At 47.8% G+C, this 21,280-nt stretch overlaps 1 protein-coding gene and 1 non-coding gene across 2 annotated transcripts in view; one reads left to right on the forward strand and one right to left on the reverse strand.

Annotated features, from left to right (window-relative positions):
* SMARCA4 (SWI/SNF related, matrix associated, actin dependent regulator of chromatin, subfamily a, member 4) overlaps positions 1-21,280 on the forward strand; it is an 89,659-nt gene that overhangs the window by 21,703 nt on the left and 46,676 nt on the right. Inside the window, 10 exon segments of the mRNA XM_019817553.3 lie at positions 178-276; positions 1,407-1,665; positions 3,964-4,090; positions 4,612-4,785; positions 6,282-6,455; positions 7,658-7,825; positions 7,943-7,993; positions 12,721-12,851; positions 13,016-13,073; positions 20,914-21,035. Of these exon segments, the coding sequence (XP_019673112.2) occupies positions 178-276; positions 1,407-1,665; positions 3,964-4,090; positions 4,612-4,785; positions 6,282-6,455; positions 7,658-7,825; positions 7,943-7,993; positions 12,721-12,851; positions 13,016-13,073; positions 20,914-21,035 (1,363 nt within the window).
* On the reverse strand, positions 18,840-18,956 carry LOC111559686. The gene has a single exon (XR_002740794.2). It is a non-coding gene; the product is annotated as a U5 spliceosomal RNA (small nuclear RNA).

The raw sequence follows: 21,280 nt of genomic DNA on the forward strand, positions 1-21,280 counted from the left end.
CCAGCGCGATGCAAGTTCCTCCCGCCGCCTCTCCGCTCTCCTCCCCCCACCCTGACCTCTCGTCCACACTGAGGGGCTGTTGTTGGCTGTGTCCCCTGGAGCCAGGACTGCCCGTGGGGGTGGATGCGGGCATAAACACAGGATGCCTTTTATTCTCTTGTTTCTCCCCGTGTGCAGGTATGGGAGGGCCCAACATGCCCCCCCCAGGACCCTCAGGTGTGCCCCCTGGGATGCCAGGTCAGCCCCCCGGAGGGCCTCCCAAGCCTTGGCCTGAAGGTAAGTTTCCTCTGTCTTGGTGGCATGCCTGTTCCCTGCTCTTCACGAGCTTGCGCCATGCAGAACCCGAGAGGGGGCTGAGGGCAAGTCCTTGCCTTTTAGTTTTCTTTGTTTTAAATATATATTTTTTTATAGTTTATTTATTTATTTTGAGAGAGAGCGAGCACGAGTGGGGGAGGGACAGAGAGAGAGGGAGAAAGAGAGAATCCCAAGCCAGCTCCATGCTGACAGTATGTGGGGCTCAAACTCACAAACCAGGAGATCATGACCTGAGCTGAAGTCAAACACTTAACTCACTGAGCCACCCAGGCGCCCCAAGTCCTTGCTTCTTTCGGCCTTCTTGGGTCTATCCGTCCCTGGCCCGTTCCCAGAGGTTTAAGTTTGGTTCCACTGCATGATTCCCACCCCACCTTGTCCTGTGGGTCATGGTGATCCTGGGCTGTCTTTACCAAGAAGAGAAGGGTACTGATGAGCGAGTCCATTGCATGACTGCAGCGAGGCTGTGGGGCGGCATTGCTGTAGCCATGAATACCAGCCGTCAGAGTTTGGGCCTCCGAGCCTGGAGGCCACGTGTGATCCCCTGGCCTCCTGAGAATATCCCCCAGTGCTGTGGGAGGCAGGCAGGGTGACAGGGTGGCTCAGGGTTCCATTTCTTCCGTGCGCAGTCTCTGTGTTCTGTGTGAAACGTGGTCTTAAGTATTGGAGAGGCGCATCTGTTGGGATGAAGCATGGGCAAAACGGACTCATTCCTCGTCCTCTCGAAGGATGAGGTTTAGTGATGGGCACTGAAGAGCTAATTGCCTCAGTAGGCTTCCTTTGGCACCGGATGACAGTCCGGAAACTTCTGGTCCTAGGAGGCCATACGCGGCAAGACCAAACCTGTGAGCGGTGCTTGAGCAGGCGTGCCTTCGGGAAGGGGCACATACGCTGAGATCTAGAGGAAGCAGGAGGGAGTGAGACCCCTGAGCAGGAAGCAGCGTGGCAGCCTGCACGGGCTTAGTCAGCCGCGGGGACGAGCTTGTTGCCGGGGCAGGGAGTGCCCGGCGGGCTCTTCATTTACCCCTGGAATCGAGCCAGAATTCAAAGCTCTGTCTTCGCCACTTGACCCCTCTTTCCCCCACCGCCCCCAGGACCCATGGCGAATGCTGCTGCCCCCACGAGCACACCTCAGAAGCTGATCCCCCCACAGCCCACGGGCCGCCCCTCACCAGCGCCCCCTGCCGTCCCGCCCGCCGCCTCCCCGGTGATGCCGCCCCAGACACAGTCACCGGGGCAGCCTGCCCAGCCTGCCCCCATGGTGCCTTTGCACCAGAAGCAGAGCCGCATCACCCCCATCCAGAAGCCGCGGGGCCTGGACCCTGTGGAGATCCTGCAGGAGCGGGAGTACAGGTGAGGGAGCGGCTGCCTGGGGCCCCTCACTCGGGGCGGCCCTGATGCGTGTCAGTTTGGCTCACTGTTCTGAAAGCCAGTGAGGTATGTGACCAGAGAGCTGTTACCAGCTGCCTGGTTCTCTGTATAAGTACATATCCTTCCAGAGAAATCCGGTGAATGCCTGGGTAGCCCTGTGGTCCCAGATACTACATGGCGTGCACGCCGTTCGTCCGTGGGAGCATAGCTTAGATCATTCTTTGTTTGTACAAAGTGAGCTTTTCTTTCTTTCTCTCTTTTTAAGTTTATTTTGAGAGAGAGTGAGTGTGTGCTTTGTGGGGGGTGGGTGGCAGAGAGAGAGGGAGAGAGAGTCCCAAGCAGGCCCCACACTGTCATTGCAGAGCTTGATGTGGGGCTTGAACTCATGAACTGTGGGATCATGACCTGAGCCAAAATCAAGGGTCAGACACTTAGCCGACTGAGCCTCCCAGGTGCCCCAGTGAGGTTTCCTTTTTTGCACGCATGGTATCTACCTGGGGGCTATACCATAATTTATTCAGCCGTAATAAGGGATGTCAGGTTGTTTTGAATCCCCACCCGCAATCTTTTGTTAAAACAGTACTATATGCACATGTGTCAGAATAAATCCATAAAACTGCCATTGCTTGGGTATGGGGGACACATGCAGGGAAATTTTCCGAGAGTCTGCAAAATGGCCCTCTGCAGAGGCTGTCCCAGTAGGTGTGGGAATGGAAGGGCCGTTTCTCCTTGCTGATGTTCGGCTCATGAACACTCCAGAAGCAACCGGTCAAGCTTTGTGATGGGCCCTTCCCAAACATCACTAGTTGTTGGCTGCTTTGCCAAGGCCTTCTGGGTGTCAGGGGCTGGCTGCGGTGCCAGGCACACGGCAGGTCTGAATCACTCTATCCCATACTGCTGGGGCACCTCAGATTTGCCTCCTGAGCACCCTGTACCTTCCTCTCCCTTTTTTCCATTGCATTGATAATTTATTCAGGGCTGGCCTCCCTTGACGAATGTAAGCTCCGTGAGGGAGGGCTGGGCCTCATTCGCCGTAATCCCCAGATGTATCAGGAAATCTTTGCCCAATAACAGTCTCCAGAATGCCTCCCCAGCTGTGATGTGCTCCGGAGCTCCCACCCCTGTACCCAGACACCTCCCTTCCAGCTGCATTTAGACAGCTTAAACGTGGCCTTTCCGGATGTCCTCCTGTCCTTCCCCCCACCGTTTCCTTCCAGTCTCTGTTCCATGCACCCGGCAGCAGCTCATTGGGCCGGACCCTGCAGCCCCTTGACTATCGCTCGCCCTCCCTCACCCTCCGTGTCCTCATCTCAGCTTTCCTCCTCCATCCCAGGAACTGGTGGCCTTCTTCACACTGTGGACGCAGCCACCTGGTCTGCCCCACCTATACACCCTCAGTGGTGCAGCCTGTTTGCCACACAGCAGTGTGAAGTCTCTTCTAAGTGACTTCTTTAGATCTCTTCCCCAGGTTCAAATCTGCCATTAGTGTCCCATTGCCCATCCAGGAAGCGCCTTTTTGTTTTTAGTCCCTGCCCGAGGCTTTGTCCTTGCCTATTCCACTCTCCCTGTTCCTCTTTCTGTTGAGTAAGTTAGACTCATTACTGCTCCAGGGCCTTTACAGAGGCTGGGCTTGATTCTTTGGCTAATTTAGGCCTAATTGCTGAGGTCACCTGCCCAAAGTGGCCCTGTCCACCTTCCTCACTTCCGGCTCCCTTCTCAGAGTACATGGTACTCTCTGGAATTAGTGTAAACATTTTTAACTGCTTTATGGCCTGTCTTGTTGATAAGCTTGTGAGCTCTGTGAGAATAACAAATATCCCTGTTAGTCTTGTTTAGTGCTAAGGTCTAACACCTGGGTCAGTCCCTGGCACACAGTAGGTGCTTAATAAATATGCGAAACACTGAGAAGGGGGATTATCGCATTTGAACTTTAAGATGAAGCCTGTAGGGTTGCTCTGCGCATTCTCCCTAGGCGAATTAGAGACCCGGGGCTGGGGTAGAGACGCTGGTCTGCCTCCATAAGCCGCTCACACTGCTGGGATGTCAGAAGGCAGGTGTGCCCTGGCGGGTTCTGGTTTCTGTGCCTGTCCTCCTCTTTGTGTGTTGTGCGCTGTGGCTGGCGTCCTTTATTGAGCTATTTCTTGTCTCGTCACCGGGATCTGCCTTCCTTGAGAGGTAGGTTCTCCTGAAGCTCCACCTTTAAAGAGAGGGAACAGAGGAGCTCCTGTGAATAGACAAGATCTCTCACCACTGCTCTTTTCTTCCGTCTCTGTATCCCAGGCTGCAGGCTCGAATCGCACACCGAATTCAGGAACTTGAAAACCTTCCCGGGTCCCTGGCCGGGGATTTGCGAACCAAAGCGACCATTGAGCTCAAGGCCCTCAGGCTGCTGAACTTCCAGAGGCAGGTGGGCACAGGTGCAGGCCCGCTGCTTGAGGAAAAGGGCCTTTTCTCCTTCTTGCCAGGCAGTTATTAAACGCGCCTTGACGTTGAGAGCAGCAGTGTCCTTGCGTCCTCATTAGCTGGCTGCGCATCTCTCCTCTCGTGTCGTGCACAGCGGTGGGACAGTAGCCGTTCTTGGGATGAGTAGTTGTGCGTCTTCCCTAAGACATCACGTCGCATTTGGAAACAGTAGACTTAAAAATGGGCCTGTTTCTGAGGGTGCTTTAATTTTGAATGACCCGTAAGAAGTATTTTCTGTGGGATTGACGATAGGTGAAGCTGGAGACCTCTGAAGGTGTGAGAGAACCTTCTGCTGGGTGTCCAAAAGCAGTTGTCTCCTGACCTGTGCTTGCGCTACCCATGGGCCCCCTCCAGATGGCATTTAGCAAGGATCCTTCCGGAAATCCAGAGCAGCGTTCTGTCTAGCTTGGGATGTGTAGTTACTCGTGGACCTGACGGAGTTGTGCGCGTCTTGTCTTCCTCAAGCTGCGACAGGAGGTGGTGGTGTGCATGAGGAGGGACACCGCCCTCGAGACGGCCCTCAATGCCAAGGCCTACAAGCGCAGCAAGCGGCAGTCCCTGCGCGAGGCCCGCATCACCGAGAAGCTGGAGAAGCAGCAGAAGATCGAGCAGGAGCGCAAGCGCCGGCAGAAGCACCAGGTGCGGGGTCCCCACCCAGCGCGAGGCTCGGCTGAGCTTGCACGCCGTGGAGTCTCGTTTGGATTGTGTCTGAGCGTGCTGCCTGTTTGTCTTTTCTGTTCGCCGTAACGGTATTCTGGGCACCGAGAGTATGTCCGTGGACAAAACCAAACGGCGGTGGGAGGACGGGCCATAATCACATATACCACGTTGGGAGGTGGTGGAGTATGAAGAGGCGTAAAGCAGGGGTGGATGGAGGGTGACGGAGGGGCTGTTTACACAGTGTGGATCTGAGTGGAGACCTGAGGGAGGGTAGCCACAGGGACATGTGGGCAAGCAACTTTGCAGATCCAGGGGAAGATGCAAAGGCCCTGGGGCTGGAATGTGCCCTGTGTTCTCTGGCCAGCAGGGATCCCAGGGTGGGGAGACGGGGAGGATGGGGAGGTGACGGGCAGAGCTTCTGGGCCGAGGGCACAACTTGGGCCTTTGCTCTGAGTGAGGGGGGAGCCATGGAGGGTCCTGAGCAGAGGAGGCCGTGATCTGACTTTACTTTCACAAGATCAGTCAGGAAGACCAAATCTTTGTGGAGTAGGATGTGGGGATGATTCTGTTTATTTGCTCATTTCCATTTTTTTTTTTTTTTTGGTAAGTTTTTTAAATTTTATTTTGAGAGAGAGTGAGAGAGAGGGTGGGGGAGGGGCAGAGAAGGAGAGAGAATCCCAAGCAGGCTCCATGCTGCCAGCGCAGAGTGCAACGCAGGGCCTGAACTCACAAACCGCAAGGTCATGACCTGAGCTGAAATCAGGAGTCGGATGCTTAACCGAATGAGCCACCCAGGCGCCCCATTTGCTCATTTACATTTTCTAAAGCTCTTTACCCTCTATCTAACACTGGTAACCACTGTTAGCAAGGGTTTTTGGTATATATCATTCCAGGTAGCTTTCTTGTGTGTGCACAGAATAATCAGAAGTTAAGTAGCCACCTGTAAACAAATACGTACACACGTTCTAAGTATTGTGGAAGCATGATTTTTAACATGTATGTTGTGTTCCTTAGTGTGTCCAGCATCCAGTAATTTATGCAACCATTTTCCTGTTCGGGCACAGGTAGCATGTTCTCAACCTTCCAGTGTTAAAGAGAACGCTAAACTGGGCATTCTTGTATTTGAATTCTTTTGGCCAATATCTGCTCGTTTTCCTTAAAGTAAATTCCTGGCAGGGGAATAATTGGTTGGAGGGTCAGAGCGTTTCGAAGTGGTTACGTTCAGTGCCAGGTGGCTCCAGCAAGGCGGCTTGCCCTGTTGTACACGAGGGAGGGCCCTTCCCACCGGCCACCGGCATGGAGTGTTTCCTTGTCCAGAGAACGCCGAACCACATAGGCAGACGGTGTCCTGGTACTGTTTCGGTTACGTCCTCTTGGTTTTAAACCAACTGCCTTTAAAGTTTTGTCTCGGCTGGGGCAACACTGTAGTGAGCCTGTGGAATAGCCAGTCCTCTTTTCTGTGTGTGTTCCTGCAGGAATACCTCAACAGCATTCTGCAGCATGCCAAGGATTTCAAAGAATATCACAGATCGGTCACAGGCAAAATCCAGAAACTCACGAAGGCTGTGGCCACGTATCACGCCAACACAGAGAGGGAACAGAAGAAGGAAAACGAAAGGATTGAGAAAGAGAGAATGCGGAGGCTCATGGTAAAGTCCTGCCTTCATGACGTCGTGTCCCTTTGTGTGTGCTTTGGATGTGACAGACACCAGGGATCGAAGACCCTGTGTTCTGCTGAGGCGGTTGACTGGTCGAGTTAGCGCTGGGACAGAGAGAAAGAACGGGCTTGGGTTTGGGCGTCCAAGAGACCTGGTCTGAGACCTTTGCCTCTTCATTCCACCAGTGATCAGAAGACCTTAGGCTGGTTAGCTGGTGGCTCTGTGTTCTCCCCAGAAAAGGGAGGGGGCACCGACTCCAGGTTCGAGAGTGACCGATGTGATCCCTGTCCTCCGTCCCACCCTTTGTGTCTGGCTATTCAGAGGCGATTCTCCAGCTGGGCAGATATTGGCAGGCACTGCTCTAGGTACATGGCCACAGGAGTAAGAAGCGTGCAGTCCCTACCCTCACGGCTGCCCCCGCTGGCCCTAGAGAGGCAGGTGCCCAGGCGGAACCAACTAGATCATTTTGGATGGTGTGAAGTACACTGACAAGAAAGAGGCAGGACGAGGGAGTGGGGGTTTATGGGGTGTTCTGGGAGGGTGGGCATGACTCCCTGGATGAAGTGCCTCCCAGGGATAGAGGAACCAAGGTTAAGAGCCTGAAGTGGCAGAAAGCCAAGTGCGAGGCACAGCAGGCAGCCCTTAGAATAGTGTGGTGAGGGCATGAGTGATGCCAGAGTCCCTAGGGCAGTCCTGTTGGGCCTTGTAGGCCATGAGGAAGGCTTTAGATTTAATTCTGAGCGTGAGTGGGAGCCACAGGAGGCTATAAACTGGGGGTGACATGATCAGGTTTATTATCAGAAAGCCAGGAGGGGCCTGCTGCACGCGTCTGTGACGGTAAAATGGCCCAGACCAGAGCGAGTGTTGGATTTGGGGTGTATCTGTGGACACAGGGGCCAAGACTTGCTGTTGGCCTTTTCCGATGACCTCTGGCAGAAGCATGTCTGTTTAGCAGGCCCCCTCAGGGTCCACCCTGGGTAGAGGTTGAGGAAATACTGAAGGGGGAGTCGATAGCTACGTGGAGGGTGTGTATGCAGCACGGCCGTGGTGGAGGCCCAACACTCCCTTAGTGCGGGCTGGTTGCCGGTTAGCAACCCCCAGTGGCCTTCTTGACCCCGGGTTCCCTGCCCTGGGCGCTGATGGACAAGCATGTGTCTCTTGCAAGCAAACGCCATAACCTTGCCGTTCTGCAGGCTGAAGATGAGGAGGGCTACCGCAAGCTCATCGACCAGAAAAAGGACAAACGCCTGGCCTACCTCTTGCAGCAGACGGACGAGTACGTGGCGAACCTCACAGAGCTGGTGCGGCAGCACAAGGCTGCCCAGGTCGCCAAGGAGAAAAAGAAGAAAAAGAAAAAGAAGGTGCGCTGGGACCCCGCCCCGTGCCTGCCCTCCTGATGGGACCCGAGCAGCCGTCTTGGTGCGGGTGCCGCTGCCTCCCCAGGCAGGGAGTGACCGTGTCTCTCTCTTTACTTCCAGAAGGCAGAAAACGCAGAAGGACAGACGCCTGCAATCGGACCTGATGGCGAGGTGAGGAATCAGGGGCTTCCTGGAAATGCCAGCCCAGCCCTGGGAGCTTCAATCTATTTCCTCCTTTACATTTTTATAGCTGTTTAAAGCTCATCAGAGCTCTGTGTGACAGTGGTAAGAATCCACATCTGTCCCCTGCCGCGTCCCACCCCTCCTCAACCCCACCCCCAGGAGGGTACGTGGTTAACTCCTGGGTGTGTTTGCTTCCAGACTTTTTTCTTTTGCACATGCCATTGTTTTTCAGTTTTAACTCTTTCATAATTACAGGCCACAGGATTCCTGCCTAGTCCTCACCTGGGTTCCCCGTTTCCACACACCACTTTTTCCGAAACCGTTTGGGAGATGCAGACAGGACAGCCCTTTACCCCCCACTGTATTTCCTAAAAACAAGGTCTGTCTTTTCCATGGATGCAATAATACTATGATCAGATCCACAGCTCTTGTTAAGGTTTGGCCAGCTGTCCCTTTAGTGTCCTTCACTGCGACTCCGTGGCCGAGCGTCTCATTCAGTGACGGTCTGTCTGGTCTCCTTTGATCTTGAACAGCTCCTCACTTCTTAGCCTTTTCTGACCTTGGCATTTCTGAAGAGAACAAGCCAAGTATTTCCTATAATGGCTTTTAATTTGGGTTTGACTTGCTATTTCCCTTTTGGTTAGATTCGGGTTATGTGTTCTTGGCAACAAGACCCAGAAGTGACGCTGTGTTCTTCTCTGTGCGTCACGTCGAGAGTGCATGGCGTAGACTTCTTCAGTCACTGGTGACATTGACCTTGATCCCTTGGTGTCTGCCGGGGCATCTCTGCTGAAAAGTTACTGTTTCTCATTTTGTGATTATTAAGTACCTTCTGGGGAGGTACTGGAGGCTCTTTAAACATATTTTAACTCCTCAAACTTGTACCCACTAGCTTCTGTATCCATTAATGACCTCCGCCTGTATCCGTTTTTGCCATGATGGTTACGTTATGGTGATTTCCTGCTCCCCCCACTCCACCCTGATTTCTTCTGCATTTTGTAGGTGACTTTCTACAGGAAGGAAAAGCTTTTTGTCTTCTTTCCTCTGTGGCTCTTGGAACAGTTTGCCAACCCCTTGTACCAACTCATAGGATTCTGTTTTAGTTTAATCCTTACGGTCATTATCTTGAAGTTCAAATTGTTTGAATTTGGGCCAGTAGGAGCCCCTTCAGATTGGCTCACGTATCTTTTGAGGGCTTCCTTCCTTCTTGCACACTGAAATGGCCCAAGTTCATCTTCTGCTTTCTCTGCCCAAACCCTGGAAGTCAGTCATTTCTCCACGGTGCCTTGGTTCTTTTTACCAGAGAAGAATATGTGAAAAAACAAGATCTCTCTTTCTCTGTCTCTATTTCTGTTTATTATATATGTAAGTAAGGTAAGTTGGCAAGCTCTATGCCCAAGTGTGGCTTGAACTCAACGATCCTGAGATCAAGAGTCGCATGCTCTACTAACTGAGCCAGCTGGGTGGCCATCAAGATCTCGCTTTAGACGTGATTATTGGTACAGGTTGTCATTGCTTCTAGGCCTTCTTAGCAAAAAGATCTAGGAAATCAGTTTATATCTGCATCACTAGTTCTATATATTCAGAGCCTTCAGTTCACATGGATACTTCTGTGTGTAATCCTTCTCTCTTTCCATACCGTAACAGCCTGAAACCTGGCTTCCATTAGCCATGCTATATTTCCTTATTTGCTCAGTCTTAGAACATACAGGAAGTAATTCAGAATTGCTAACTTGCACCCTTCTGCAAAGGAAGCCTCCTGGCTACTTTAGTTTGTGTTTGGAGCTATTCAGCCTGAAATTGTGTGCTTCAAATACTGCATTTGAAAGTTACTTGGAGGGGGCGTCTGAGTGGCTTGGTCAGTTGAGCATCAAACTCGGTATCGGCTCAGGTCATGATCCCAGGGTCATGAGATCAAGCCCCACGTTGGGCTCCGCGTTGGTCTTGGAGCCTGCTTGAGATTCTCTCCCTCCCTCTCTCCTCCTCTCTCCTCTTCTCTCCCTCTCTCTCCTGCTCTGCGCCACCCCACCCCGAAAGTTACTTGGATTAGTTTTTCTCTGTGCTCTCATTAGTGTGGGTTCCCCCATCCTTGTTGGTTTTACTTATTTACTCATCATTTATTTCGTATGTGAAACGTGACTAGCCTGCTTCTAAAAGTCAGAACTGTGCAAAGTGGCCCATTCAGGGAGGGGCTGCTGTCCCCACGCACCGTTTTTTCTACCACATTCCTACCCGCCTCCCAAAAGCAGCCATTCTCACTCAGTACTCTCATTTGTTTAAAAGGGACAGACGTTTAAAAGGGACAGACGTAAATAAGAGGCGTTTCCTTTCCCGCCGCCCGCCCCCACGCCCTCCTCACTCCCACCTCCCAGAGGAAAAGTGTGAGTAAGCGTTGGGGTGTTGGCTCTGGGGCCTTTTCTGTATGTGAGCCACCAGATGGTTTTCTTTTTCCAGCTTTGCATTCTGTCTCTGACGTCTTCCCACATTAGCTCACACACGCTCTCCTTATTCTTTGCGGTGTTGCCGAAATGTAGTATTTCTTGCAGAAAATATCTAAATGGTTTGATGAGAAGCAGAAGCCCCTGTGGCACCTGCTCTCACGAGCCTGCATGTTGAGCCCTGGTTGGTCTTCCCTGCACCTCCTGGAATCTTTTTGCCTGTGTCCTTTTTTGGGTGGTTGTAAGACCACTTGGGGCAATCTGGACATTAAGCTAGACTCTTTCCATTTAGCAGAGTGTCTTGGGCCACTGTCCATATCAGGCCATTAATTCTGTTTTAATTTTATCATTTCGATGTATTGGAATCTCATTCAGCTTTCAGACTGGTAGTTTAGTTCGCTTCCTATTCGTAGCTGTCTGGAAGGTCCTGCACTGCTTGGTCCTGATGCACCACCCCCTGCTCCTTCCCTACTGGTGGCTCTTTCCCATGTTCCCTTACTCCTGTGGCACACGCTGTTGTGAAGAGCCTTCTTGTACGGTACCTTCTGATGCTCTCTCCTGGGCACCTTGGCCTGCCCTTACAAAACACCATGGCCTGGCTGGCTTAAATAGCAGACTTATGTTCTCACGGTTCTAGAGGCGGTAAATCCAAGATCAAAGTGCAGCAAGGTCGGTTCCTGGCGGGGCTCTCTTCCTGGCTTACAGATGGCTGCCTTCTTGCTGTGTCTCCATATGAGACGAGAGAGCAAGCTTTGCTATCTCTTACGGGGGCACTGTCCCATCCTGAAGGTCCCACCCTTGTGACCTCAGTGAACCCTCATTACCCCCCAAAGGCCACATCTCCATGTAGAGCCACACTGGAAAGCTGGGGCTTCAGCATTCGAATTCTTGGGGGCAAGGTGGGGGGGACACCATTCAGTCCATAGCAGATGCATACTTTTTCCTGTAGGCCAGATTCCTGATGGGAGTGACTGGCGATGAACTCAGATACGTATTTACTTCACGAGATTTTATCTTAAATGTTATATTGAAATTTTGAGAATGTGGGCTGGCATTTTACCGCGGCAGAAAGCCTTCGTAAGGCCATGTGGGGCGTTCAGGGAAAAAAGTCCTGGGGCAGAAGAGTGCAGTAAAGGGAGTTCTGTTGGGTAACCTGTGGCCGCGCCTCCTATTTGCTTACAGTAGCATCACTCAGTGGTGACCGTGACTTGTGCTTGATCTCAGCCAGTGGTTCTCAGCCTCGGCACAGGTGAATTGCCTGGGAGCTTTTTAAAAAGGCCCAGAGCAGTTGAATCAGAATTTGGGGGTAGGGAGAAGTGCAGGCGTCAGCCCTGTTAGCCACTCCTGGGGAGCATTTGGGGGGTGAAAGTCACTGATTGGGACTGATGCAGGCAGTCCACAGAGCCTATTCATGTGACAGGTGGTTACTGTCACCTTCCATGGCGGGCAGCTTTGAGGGGGAGATTGGTCACAGTCTCTACCTAGAAAGCTCATCTCTACCTAGAGTGTGGGCCATGTTGACGGTGAGTGTGACCCTTAGAGGGGCCGAGGGGGGCGGGGATCAGTTCCTGGAAGATGCAAACAAAAGTTTAAACAAGAACCTCCTCCTCCTCCTGGAGGTTTTCTCCAGGAAATTCGAAGGAGCAAATGGAGGGGGGAAATGTTCTTCCAGTGTTGACATCTCAAAATGAGAAACTGAGAAATTCCGTATTTGTTGGTAAGAGGAAGGTAGTTGTTTTGTTTTTCAAATATTCTAGTTAGCTGTTTAACAGAAAAGGATGAGGATATTTGAGGAGGTCTACAAAGGTAGTATCAGTTGAAAGAATCAAGGGCCAGAAGAATGCGAATAATGTAGTCATTTGTGTATAAAGGGAGAGAAATGAATCGTTGTGTCTTCTGCATGGAATCGGTCTGTAAGGGTGCATGAGAAACAGACACCGGTAGGCACCTGTGCAGAGAGCTGTCAGATGGGGCCTGGCGGGGAGAATGGGGGCGGGGGCGGGTCCACACCTCGTACCCTTGTGGATTTTGAACTACGTGAATGTATTATGTATCTGAAAATGAAATACCGTGAGGAAGCAGCAGTCATCCGGTGATTCTGTGTTATTACTAGATTGTTAATATGTCATTAATCCATTTTCACAACCAGTGGCCATGTTTGGTGCCATTTTGGGGGGCATGGAGTTGGGAGGGCGCTTCCCCAGTTGGCCCTAGTTGGCAGAAGCCTGAGGTACGGATACCACAGAATCTCCGGTTACACGTGTGACTCTTTTTCAGCCTCTGGATGAGACCAGCCAAATGAGTGACCTCCCGGTGAAAGTTATCCACGTCGAGAGCGGGAAGATCCTCACGGGCACAGATGCCCCCAAAGCAGGGCAGCTAGAGGCCTGGCTTGAGATGAACCCCGGGTGAGTGGGGCCTCACTTTCAGATGCTGAGCTGGCCTCGTTCCAGGGGCACTGGCAGCTGGGGGGTGGTTTTGGCTTTCCTTTAGAAACAAGCCAATTTGTTGAGGAAAGTAAATCCTATGGGTTCTAGGGAGATGTATATTAAATCATGACTGTTTTTTCTAGGTATGAAGTAGCTCCAAGATCTGATAGTGAAGAAAGTGGCTCAGAAGAAGAGGAGGAGGTAAGAGTCCATTTCCTGGCCGTCGTGGCTCTCGGTGCTTTGTTGTGGTAGCTTCCACACCTTGGGCATCCGTCACCCCTTTGCATTGTGATCCTTTCCTGCTCTGGGTGGGCACTGCGTGGGGCAGGAAGCAGGCCCAGGGCAGCTGAGGCCCCAGTCTTGGCTGAAATTTGGGGCTTTAGAGCTGCACTTTCTAGTAGGGTAGCCCCTAGCCACATGTGACTCTTTCAATCTTAAATTAATCAAATTAAATAGAATTTAAAACTCCCCATCCTCAACTGTACCAGCCGCCTTTCAAGTGCTCAACATTTGAAGCTCCGCCCTCCAGAAAGATCCGTGCGAAGTTGTGGTCATTAGATCGTGTACGTTATCGCCCATTATAATTCCTTCTTTGGAAACATAAATGGTTGCGTTTATTGTGTAAATTCTCTGAGTCATTTAATTATGCCATGTTGAGGTGATATTTCCTTGGTTGCCAAAGCTGTAAACGGAGAGCCTCATTCCTCTCCGTTCCAGATTGCCTCCTTGGGAAGGATAACTCAGGGAACGGTTTCATAAGGGGGCGTCTCCATCATTAGCATCCAGATGGGGGCTCTCTGTCACTCCCCCTTCACTTGTGGCTGAAAGTGTCTTAAAAGGCTTTTTTCAGGGCCTTAAAAAGCTTTGCCACCTTTTCACAGGCGTTTCTTTGCTGTTACAGTGGAGCATTTTGTTCAAGTTAACTAACCGTTCTGATTTTTTCTGTGAATGTTTTGCATCGTTTGCCCATTTCTAATCGGTTACGAGTGGTTTTTTTTTTTTTTTTTTACTGATTTTTAAAGCGCTCTTCAAATATTTCCCCCAACCTGAAATCCGCGTAGTATTCACCTATAATCTTTTGTTTTGTCCTGTTTTTACTCTCCTTCTTGCCACTTGAGGTATCCGGGGTTTATTGTGTGTAGGGCCTGGGACGGCGCTCCCTCCCTACCCTTAAGAGGGATGCTGCGATTCAGTGATTTGTAGTAAATTTATAGACTTGTGTATTCACTACCACACACCAATCTTAGAATGTCCTATAATCCACAAAATCTCCTTCCTCCTGGTTTACAGTTTGTTCTGACTACTTCCTACAGCTCTAGGAAACTGCTGATTGACTTTCTGTCTCTGTAGATGTTGCCTTTTCTGCATATTTCATATAAATGGAGTCCAGTAACATGTAGCATTTTGTATCTGGCTTCTTTCAGCTAAAATGTTTTTGAGGCTCATCCACGTTGTTTGTGTATCAAGAGGTCATTGCTATTTATTCCTGAGTTCTGTTCCATTGTATGGTGAACCCCACTTTATCCACTCACCAACTGATGAGCATTTGTGTTGTTTCCGTTTTTTGCTGTTATGAGTAATGTTGCTATAAACACTTCATACGTTTCCATACGTGTCTTTGTGTGGACATATGGTTTCATTTCTCTTGGGTAGATACCTGGGAGTGGGATTGCTGGGTCATACGGTAAGTTTATGTTTGCCTTTCTAAGAAACTGCCAAACTGTTTTCTGAAGTGGTTATACCATTTCACCGGTTCCAGTTTCTCCATATTCTCGTCCACAATTGGTGTTATCTGTCCTTTTGATTATATCCATCCTGGTGGGTGTATAGCAGTATCTCACTGTGGCCTTAATTTGCATTTTCCTAGTAACTAATAACGTTGAGCATTTTTTTCATATGTTTATGCACCATTCATGTATCTTCTTTGGTTGAACGTCTATTCACATTTCTTGCCCGTTATTAATTTGTTGTTTGTTGTCTCATCATTGAGTTGAATTCTTTACAAGAATTCTTTATATATTCTTGGTACATGTTCCTTATCAAATATGTAATTTACAATATCTTCTGCCAGTTCCCTAGTCAGTTTGCCTTTTTTTTTTTTTTTTAAGTTTATTTGTTTTGAGAGAGACAGAGCGTGAGCAGGGTACGGGCAGAGAGACAGGAGAGGAAGAATCTACTGTCTGCGTAGAGCCTGATGTGGGTGGGCTCAAACTCACAAACTGAGATCATGACCTGAGCCAAAACCAAGATTGAAATGCTTAACCAAGACTGAGCCACCCAGACACTCCAGTTTGCCTCCCCCCACCCCCAGTAGTGTTTCTTCAGATGCAAAAATTTTTAATTTTAATGAAACCCAGTTTATCAAATTTTTTTGTTCATGCATTGGTGTTTTGGTGTTACATCTAAGAACTCTCTGAAGTCAAAGACTTCTATGTTTTCTTCTAAAAGTTTTGTAATTGAGGCTCTTACCTTTAAGGTCATGGTTGAATTGACTGCCACCTGTGGTCTGAGATACAGGTCTAAGATTTTTTTTTTTTGCGTATGGATATCCATTTTATCTAGCACCATTTGATGAAAAGACCACTCTTTTCTTTGGTTAGTCTGTAGGAAATCAGTTGACGATAAATTAAGGGTTTTTCTGCCTCTCATTTCTTTTCTATCAATCTTCATGTCTTTGTGTGACTACCACTTTACCTTGATAATTGTAGCTTATGGTAAGTGTTATTCCTTCACTTTTGTGACTTTGATTGTCTATTCTAGATCCTTTAGGTTCCTATATAAATTTTAGGGTCAGCTCATCAGTTACTACAAAAATGCTTGCTAGTTTTTTGTTTTTTTTTTTAATAAAATTATCCTGGATTTTTTAAGTTTGTTTATTTATTATAAGAGAGACAGAGACAGCACAAGTGGAGGAGTAACAGAGAGAAAGGGAGAGAGAATCCCAAGCAGGCTCCACACTGCCAGCGCAGAGCCTGATGCAGGGCTCAACCATGAAGCTGTGAGATCATGACCTGAGCTGAAACCAAGAGTCAGATGTTTAACCAACTGAGCCACCCGGGCACCCAGGGGATTTTTTTTTTTTTTTTTTTTTTTTAAGTTTATTTAGTTTGAGAGAGACCGTGGGCGTGCACGTGACCAGAGGTGGGGCTGAGAGAAAGGGAGAGAGAGAATCCCGAGCAGCAGAGTCCAAAGCAATGCTTAACCCCAGGAACTGTGAGGTTATGAGCTGTCAGCACAGAGCCTTTTGGGGGGCTCAAACTCACGAACTGTGAGATCATGATCTGAGCTGAAGTCGGATGCTTAACCAACTGAGCCACCCAGGCGTGCCCCATTTTGTCTCATATTTTTTATCTTTTAAGTTGGTTGTCTGATTTTCGTTTCTTACCTATTAATATGATTTATTATGTAAGTTAATTTTTAGATAGTATACCAACCTTGCTTTCCTAGGATAAGTCCTACTTTGTCCTGTTGTATAATCTTTCCTGTGTATCGCAGTGTGGCTACTATTTTGTTGAGGACTTATGGGTCTATATTCATGGGATATTAGTCTATAGTTACTTGTGACATTTTTGTCTCACTTTGTAGTTAACATTGGCCTCAGAATGGATTGAAAAATGTTCTCCTGTACTTTCTGGAAGAGTTCATGAAAGTTTGGTATCCTTAATCTTAACATATTTGGTAGAATCACTGCTGAAGCCATCTGGACTTGGCCTTTTCATTGTGAGAAGATTTTTATTTACTGATACAGTTAGCTGTTAAAGATTTTTTTTTTTCCAAATTTTTCCATTTCTTGACTCAGCTTCAGAAATTTATGTCCTTATCGTATTTCTGTGGTTTCATAGTGATCTCTTTTTCATTGCCCATTTTGGTGATTCAGTAATTTGTCTTTCATTTTTTGGTAGTCAAAGTTTAGTTTACGCATTTGAGACTTGTTTTCCTGGTATACTTGTTTAAAGTTACATTCCCTTTAGGCACTGCTGAAACTACAGCCCATAAATTTTGATATGTTGTTTCTGTTTTTATTCAGTTCAAAATATTTCCTAATTTCCCTTGTGATTTTTTTTTTTTCTTTACCATTAGGTCTTTTTAAAAAAAATTTTTTTTAAATATTTTTATTTTTGTGACCGAGAGAGACAGAGCATGAGCAGGGGAGGGGCAGAGAGGGAGGGAGACACAGAATCTGAAGCAGGCTCCAGGCTCTGAACTGTCAGCACAGAGCTGGATGCAGGGCTGGAACTCACGAACCATGAGATCATGACCTGAGCCGAGGTTGGATCCTTAACTAACTGAGCCACTCAGGTGCCCCAAGAGTTTTTCTGTTTTTGTTCCCTAATTTAATTTTCTCGTGGTAGGAGCACACGCCTGGGTGGTTCAGTCATTTGAGTGTCTGACTCTTGATTTCGGCTCGGGTCATGATCCCAGGGTTGTGGGATCAAGTCCCATGTAAGACTCCATGCTGAGTGTGGAGCTGCTTAGGGTTCTCTCTCCCTCTGCTCCTCTCCCCTGCTTGTGTGCATGCACGAGCCGCCCCCCCACCCCGATAAATACATAATAAATAAAATAATTTTCTCATGGTGTAAGATTACTTTGTATGATTTTTCTTTCAAATTTACAGAGACTCATTTTATGGCTCAGCATCCTATGGAATGTTTCATGTTCACTTGAAAAAGGATTCTGCATTTTTTTGGGTGTAGTGCTCCGTAAATGAGAGTTCAGTTGGTGGATAGTGTTGTTCAGGTTCCATATATCCTTGCTGACTTTTGTTTAGTTGTTATGATGTTGTTGAGGATGAAATGGGAAAATCTCTGTTTTTGTTGAATTGTTCTCCTTTAAATTCTGTCAGATTTGCTTCATGTATTTTCATGTTCCATTGATAGATATACTTAGTTGTTCTGTCTTCCTGATATATGTGATATTTTATCATTATTGAATATCTGTCCTTGTCCCCAGTAATACTTGTTTTGAAGTCTGTTTTGTCCAATGTTAGTATAGTCCCTCCAGCTTTCTTATGGTTACTGCTTGTTTGTGTGGTCTATAGTTTTCCATTCTTTTACTTTAAACCTGTCTGTTCATTTGAATCTGAAAGAGCAGGTAGCTAGATCTTGCTAAAAGATCTAGTGTGACAGTGCCTGCCTTTTGATTGAATTTTAGACTAGTCACATTTAATGTAATTATCAAGATGACTGTGTTTACATTTGCCATTTGGCTATTTCTTTTCTTGGTCTTAGGTCTTTTTGTGTTCCTCTGTGCCTCTTTTTGCTGCCTTTTGTGTTCAGTATTTTTTATTGTACTGTTTAATGTCTTCTGTAGATTTCAGTTGTCACTGTCCCTTTTTAGTTATTTGTTTTGTAGTAGCCCTGGGGATTACAATATGCATCTTAATTTATCATAGTATATTTCAGATTAATACCATCTCCATTCTGGTAAAATAGAGAAATTTACGTTCCAATGTGGCTCTATTTGCTACCCTTCCTTCCTGCTCTGTTGTCACATATGTTACACCTGTATATGCTCTAAACCCTACAATGCAGGCTTCTAATTCATACTGCATGGAATCTTATGATTTGGTCTGAGTAAGTTAGTAGAGAAGAAATAAAGGAAAATGTATTTATAGAGTCTTTTTATATTGATCCATGTATTTACCATTTTTAATGCCCTTTATTTCTTGGGGTTTGAGTTACAGTCTGTTAGCAACCAATTCCCTCAGCCTTGGTAGATCTGGGAGTATGATTTCTGAAGCTTTGACTTTGGAAGGATAGTTTAGTTGGACACAGATTTCTTTGTTGACAGCCTTTTTCCTTGTGCACGTGTCATTGCACTACTTTCTGGTCTCTGTCTCAAATGAGAATTTAACCACTAATTGTAATGACGCTCCTCTGTACTTGATGGTTCATTTTTCTCTTTCTTGCTTTCAGTATTGTTTGTCCTTGGCTTTTTTTTTTTTTTTTTTTTTAGCAGATTGATGGTGAACTCTCTTTATATTTATTCTCCTTAGTGTTTGTTCAGCTTCTTGGCTGGGTAGTTTCCACGGAAATCTTTAGTAAAAGGCAAAAGATTTATACAGTCTGAAGAGACACCAGAGTATTGGCTGGGTAGTTTCGTGTTTTTCATCCAATTTGGGGCTTGCTGTCTTTTATTGAGATTCTGTATTTGCTGATTTACCGTGCTTAAAGATGGTTTCCCATGGTTCTTTGAACATATTTGTAATAATAATTGCTTCACAGATTATATGCTAAGTTCAACATCTGGGGAAAGAGACAGGTTCATTTGCTTTTTCACTGAATACTGTAATCACCCTTTCCTCTTTCGCTTGTCTTCTAATGTTTAGTGGAAACCTATTTTTAGCTACGCTGTATTCTGACTCCCACCCCTGGGTGGTGGTTTTTGGTGGTGGTGTTTGTTTAGTAACTTACTTGGGCTAAATCTGTGAAATTCTTGCTCTGGTGGCGTGTGCTACCTTTGGTGTCTCTGCTCAGTTTATTTTTTTTGTTTTCTCATTTTCATTTTTAATTCTGGCTTTCTAGGAATAGGCCATGTTCTTTTGTAACTTAGTAGTTATCCAGTGATTAGGCAGTGATTGTGCTCGGACCTCTTGAGCCAATGATACAGCTTCTGTCTCTGGCAGGTGGATAGAATGTATAAAGGAACACATTCCAGGTTCAGGCCATTTTCAGGTCCACCCTGGCTTTTACTTTCTGTGGGGTCCTTTTGCATTTTCTGTGCACCTGGTCACGGGCTCAGCCCGTGATGCGCTTTCCCGACCAAAGTAGAAAAGCTGGCAAACAACCCCACTTTATTTCAGCAGTGCCAGCGGCTGGTAGGGGCAGTGCCCCCTGCTACGAAATGACCGCGTCCCCATCAGACTCAGCTGCCGGTGCTGTTGGCCTGGCCGCCCTGGCAGAACCTTCAACGTGGAGCTGGGGGACGGAGAGATGGAAGCGGACCCAAGTGAGAATGCTACCGTCTCCCACTCTTCTGACCCGACGTTCAGCGGTTTCTCAAGCATTAATACTTCTCAGGCCCCCAGAGCTCCGAAATGGTTGCTCTTGCCAATTTTGTTCAGCTTTGAAGATGGTTTTCCAGGAGCGAATTTGTGGACTTCCTCCCTCAGACTTAGCTGGAGGTCCCACCCCTATTTTAATTCCAGACATAGTATGTCAGCTAGGAAAAGTCTGTACCAATTATGATCTTTTTTTTTTTTTACCCAAAATGTTTGTGCTATTATCACCTGTTCATTATTCCGAGTGATTTATAAAGTTATTTTGCATTCTCCAGGGGACATCCCACGGGATTTTGATTGGAATTAATTAGTAGATTCATCACAGATACCTTTTAGTTTTATCGCAGTCCCGTTGTACATAAAGACAATTATCTACTGGCACTTTGATTTACCAGGGAATACGAGGATGGTTTCACATGGGGAAGTACATTCGTGTGTGTTTTGTCAATATGTCACACAAAATCCCTTTATCACGTCCTCCATAAAGGCTGAAAAATCCCAGTAATGAAGAGTAACTGATTTATTATTATACCTAACTTACAAGTTCATAGAAAACCGCTTGGTAAACTAGGATGCCTATCATCAACAGCGTTATTTGACCTAGCGCAGACGTTTTAGCCATGTCGATAAAGCCTAAAGTAAGTCAGGAGCAGTAATGTCAAAAATTTGCTATCGAGTGTTTAATACTTAGAAAAATCCAAGAGAAGCAAATCAGAAATGGCTTTGAGTATCAGGTCGGACAAGGCATAAGCTTGGTAGTATGCATTTTGTGATGGGAAGGCACGGTGCGGGAGGAATCTACTCTCCTAGTAACAAGAATCCAGAGTCCCTTGAGGTAGCCTTAAAGAGAAGTGTCTGTATTCTGCTAGGAAAACTAAAAATCATAGCACTGGGGAGAAGAGCAAAGAGGAGGCATGACACATTCTGGGATAGTAAGAGGGCATGGAAACAGCGCCTGCTCCCAAAAGCATTCTCCCCCTGGGAGCCCTCTGCCTGTCCCTGTGGGGTGGCCTGAGGTGACGTGGGCTTGTGTCTTGGTAGGAGGAGGAAGAGGAACAGCCGCAGCCAGCACAGCCTCCCACCCTGCCTGTTGAGGAGAAGAAGAAGATTCCAGATCCAGACAGCGATGACGTCTCGGAGGTAGACGCCCGGCACATCATTGAGTAAGGCATCCCTCCCCAGCCTCCTACTCTGCCAGCCCCCTTTTCAGGGTGGCAGCAGAGGGCTGTCAGGACTCCCGCCTCTCTACGGACGGCCCTCCCTGCTGTCCAGCCCGCAGACAGCAGACATTAGGGACTGTAAACAGACCAAGTGGATTTACTCCGGATTTCAGTCACTTTCATAGGCATTGAATAGTCAGTCTATCCATTGACATGGTTCATCTTGTGCTTAAGAGGTAGTTAGTTGT

This window comes from Felis catus, chromosome A2 (assembly GCF_018350175.1).
Source record: "Felis catus isolate Fca126 chromosome A2, F.catus_Fca126_mat1.0, whole genome shotgun sequence".
Taxonomy (NCBI): domain Eukaryota; kingdom Metazoa; phylum Chordata; class Mammalia; order Carnivora; family Felidae; genus Felis; species Felis catus.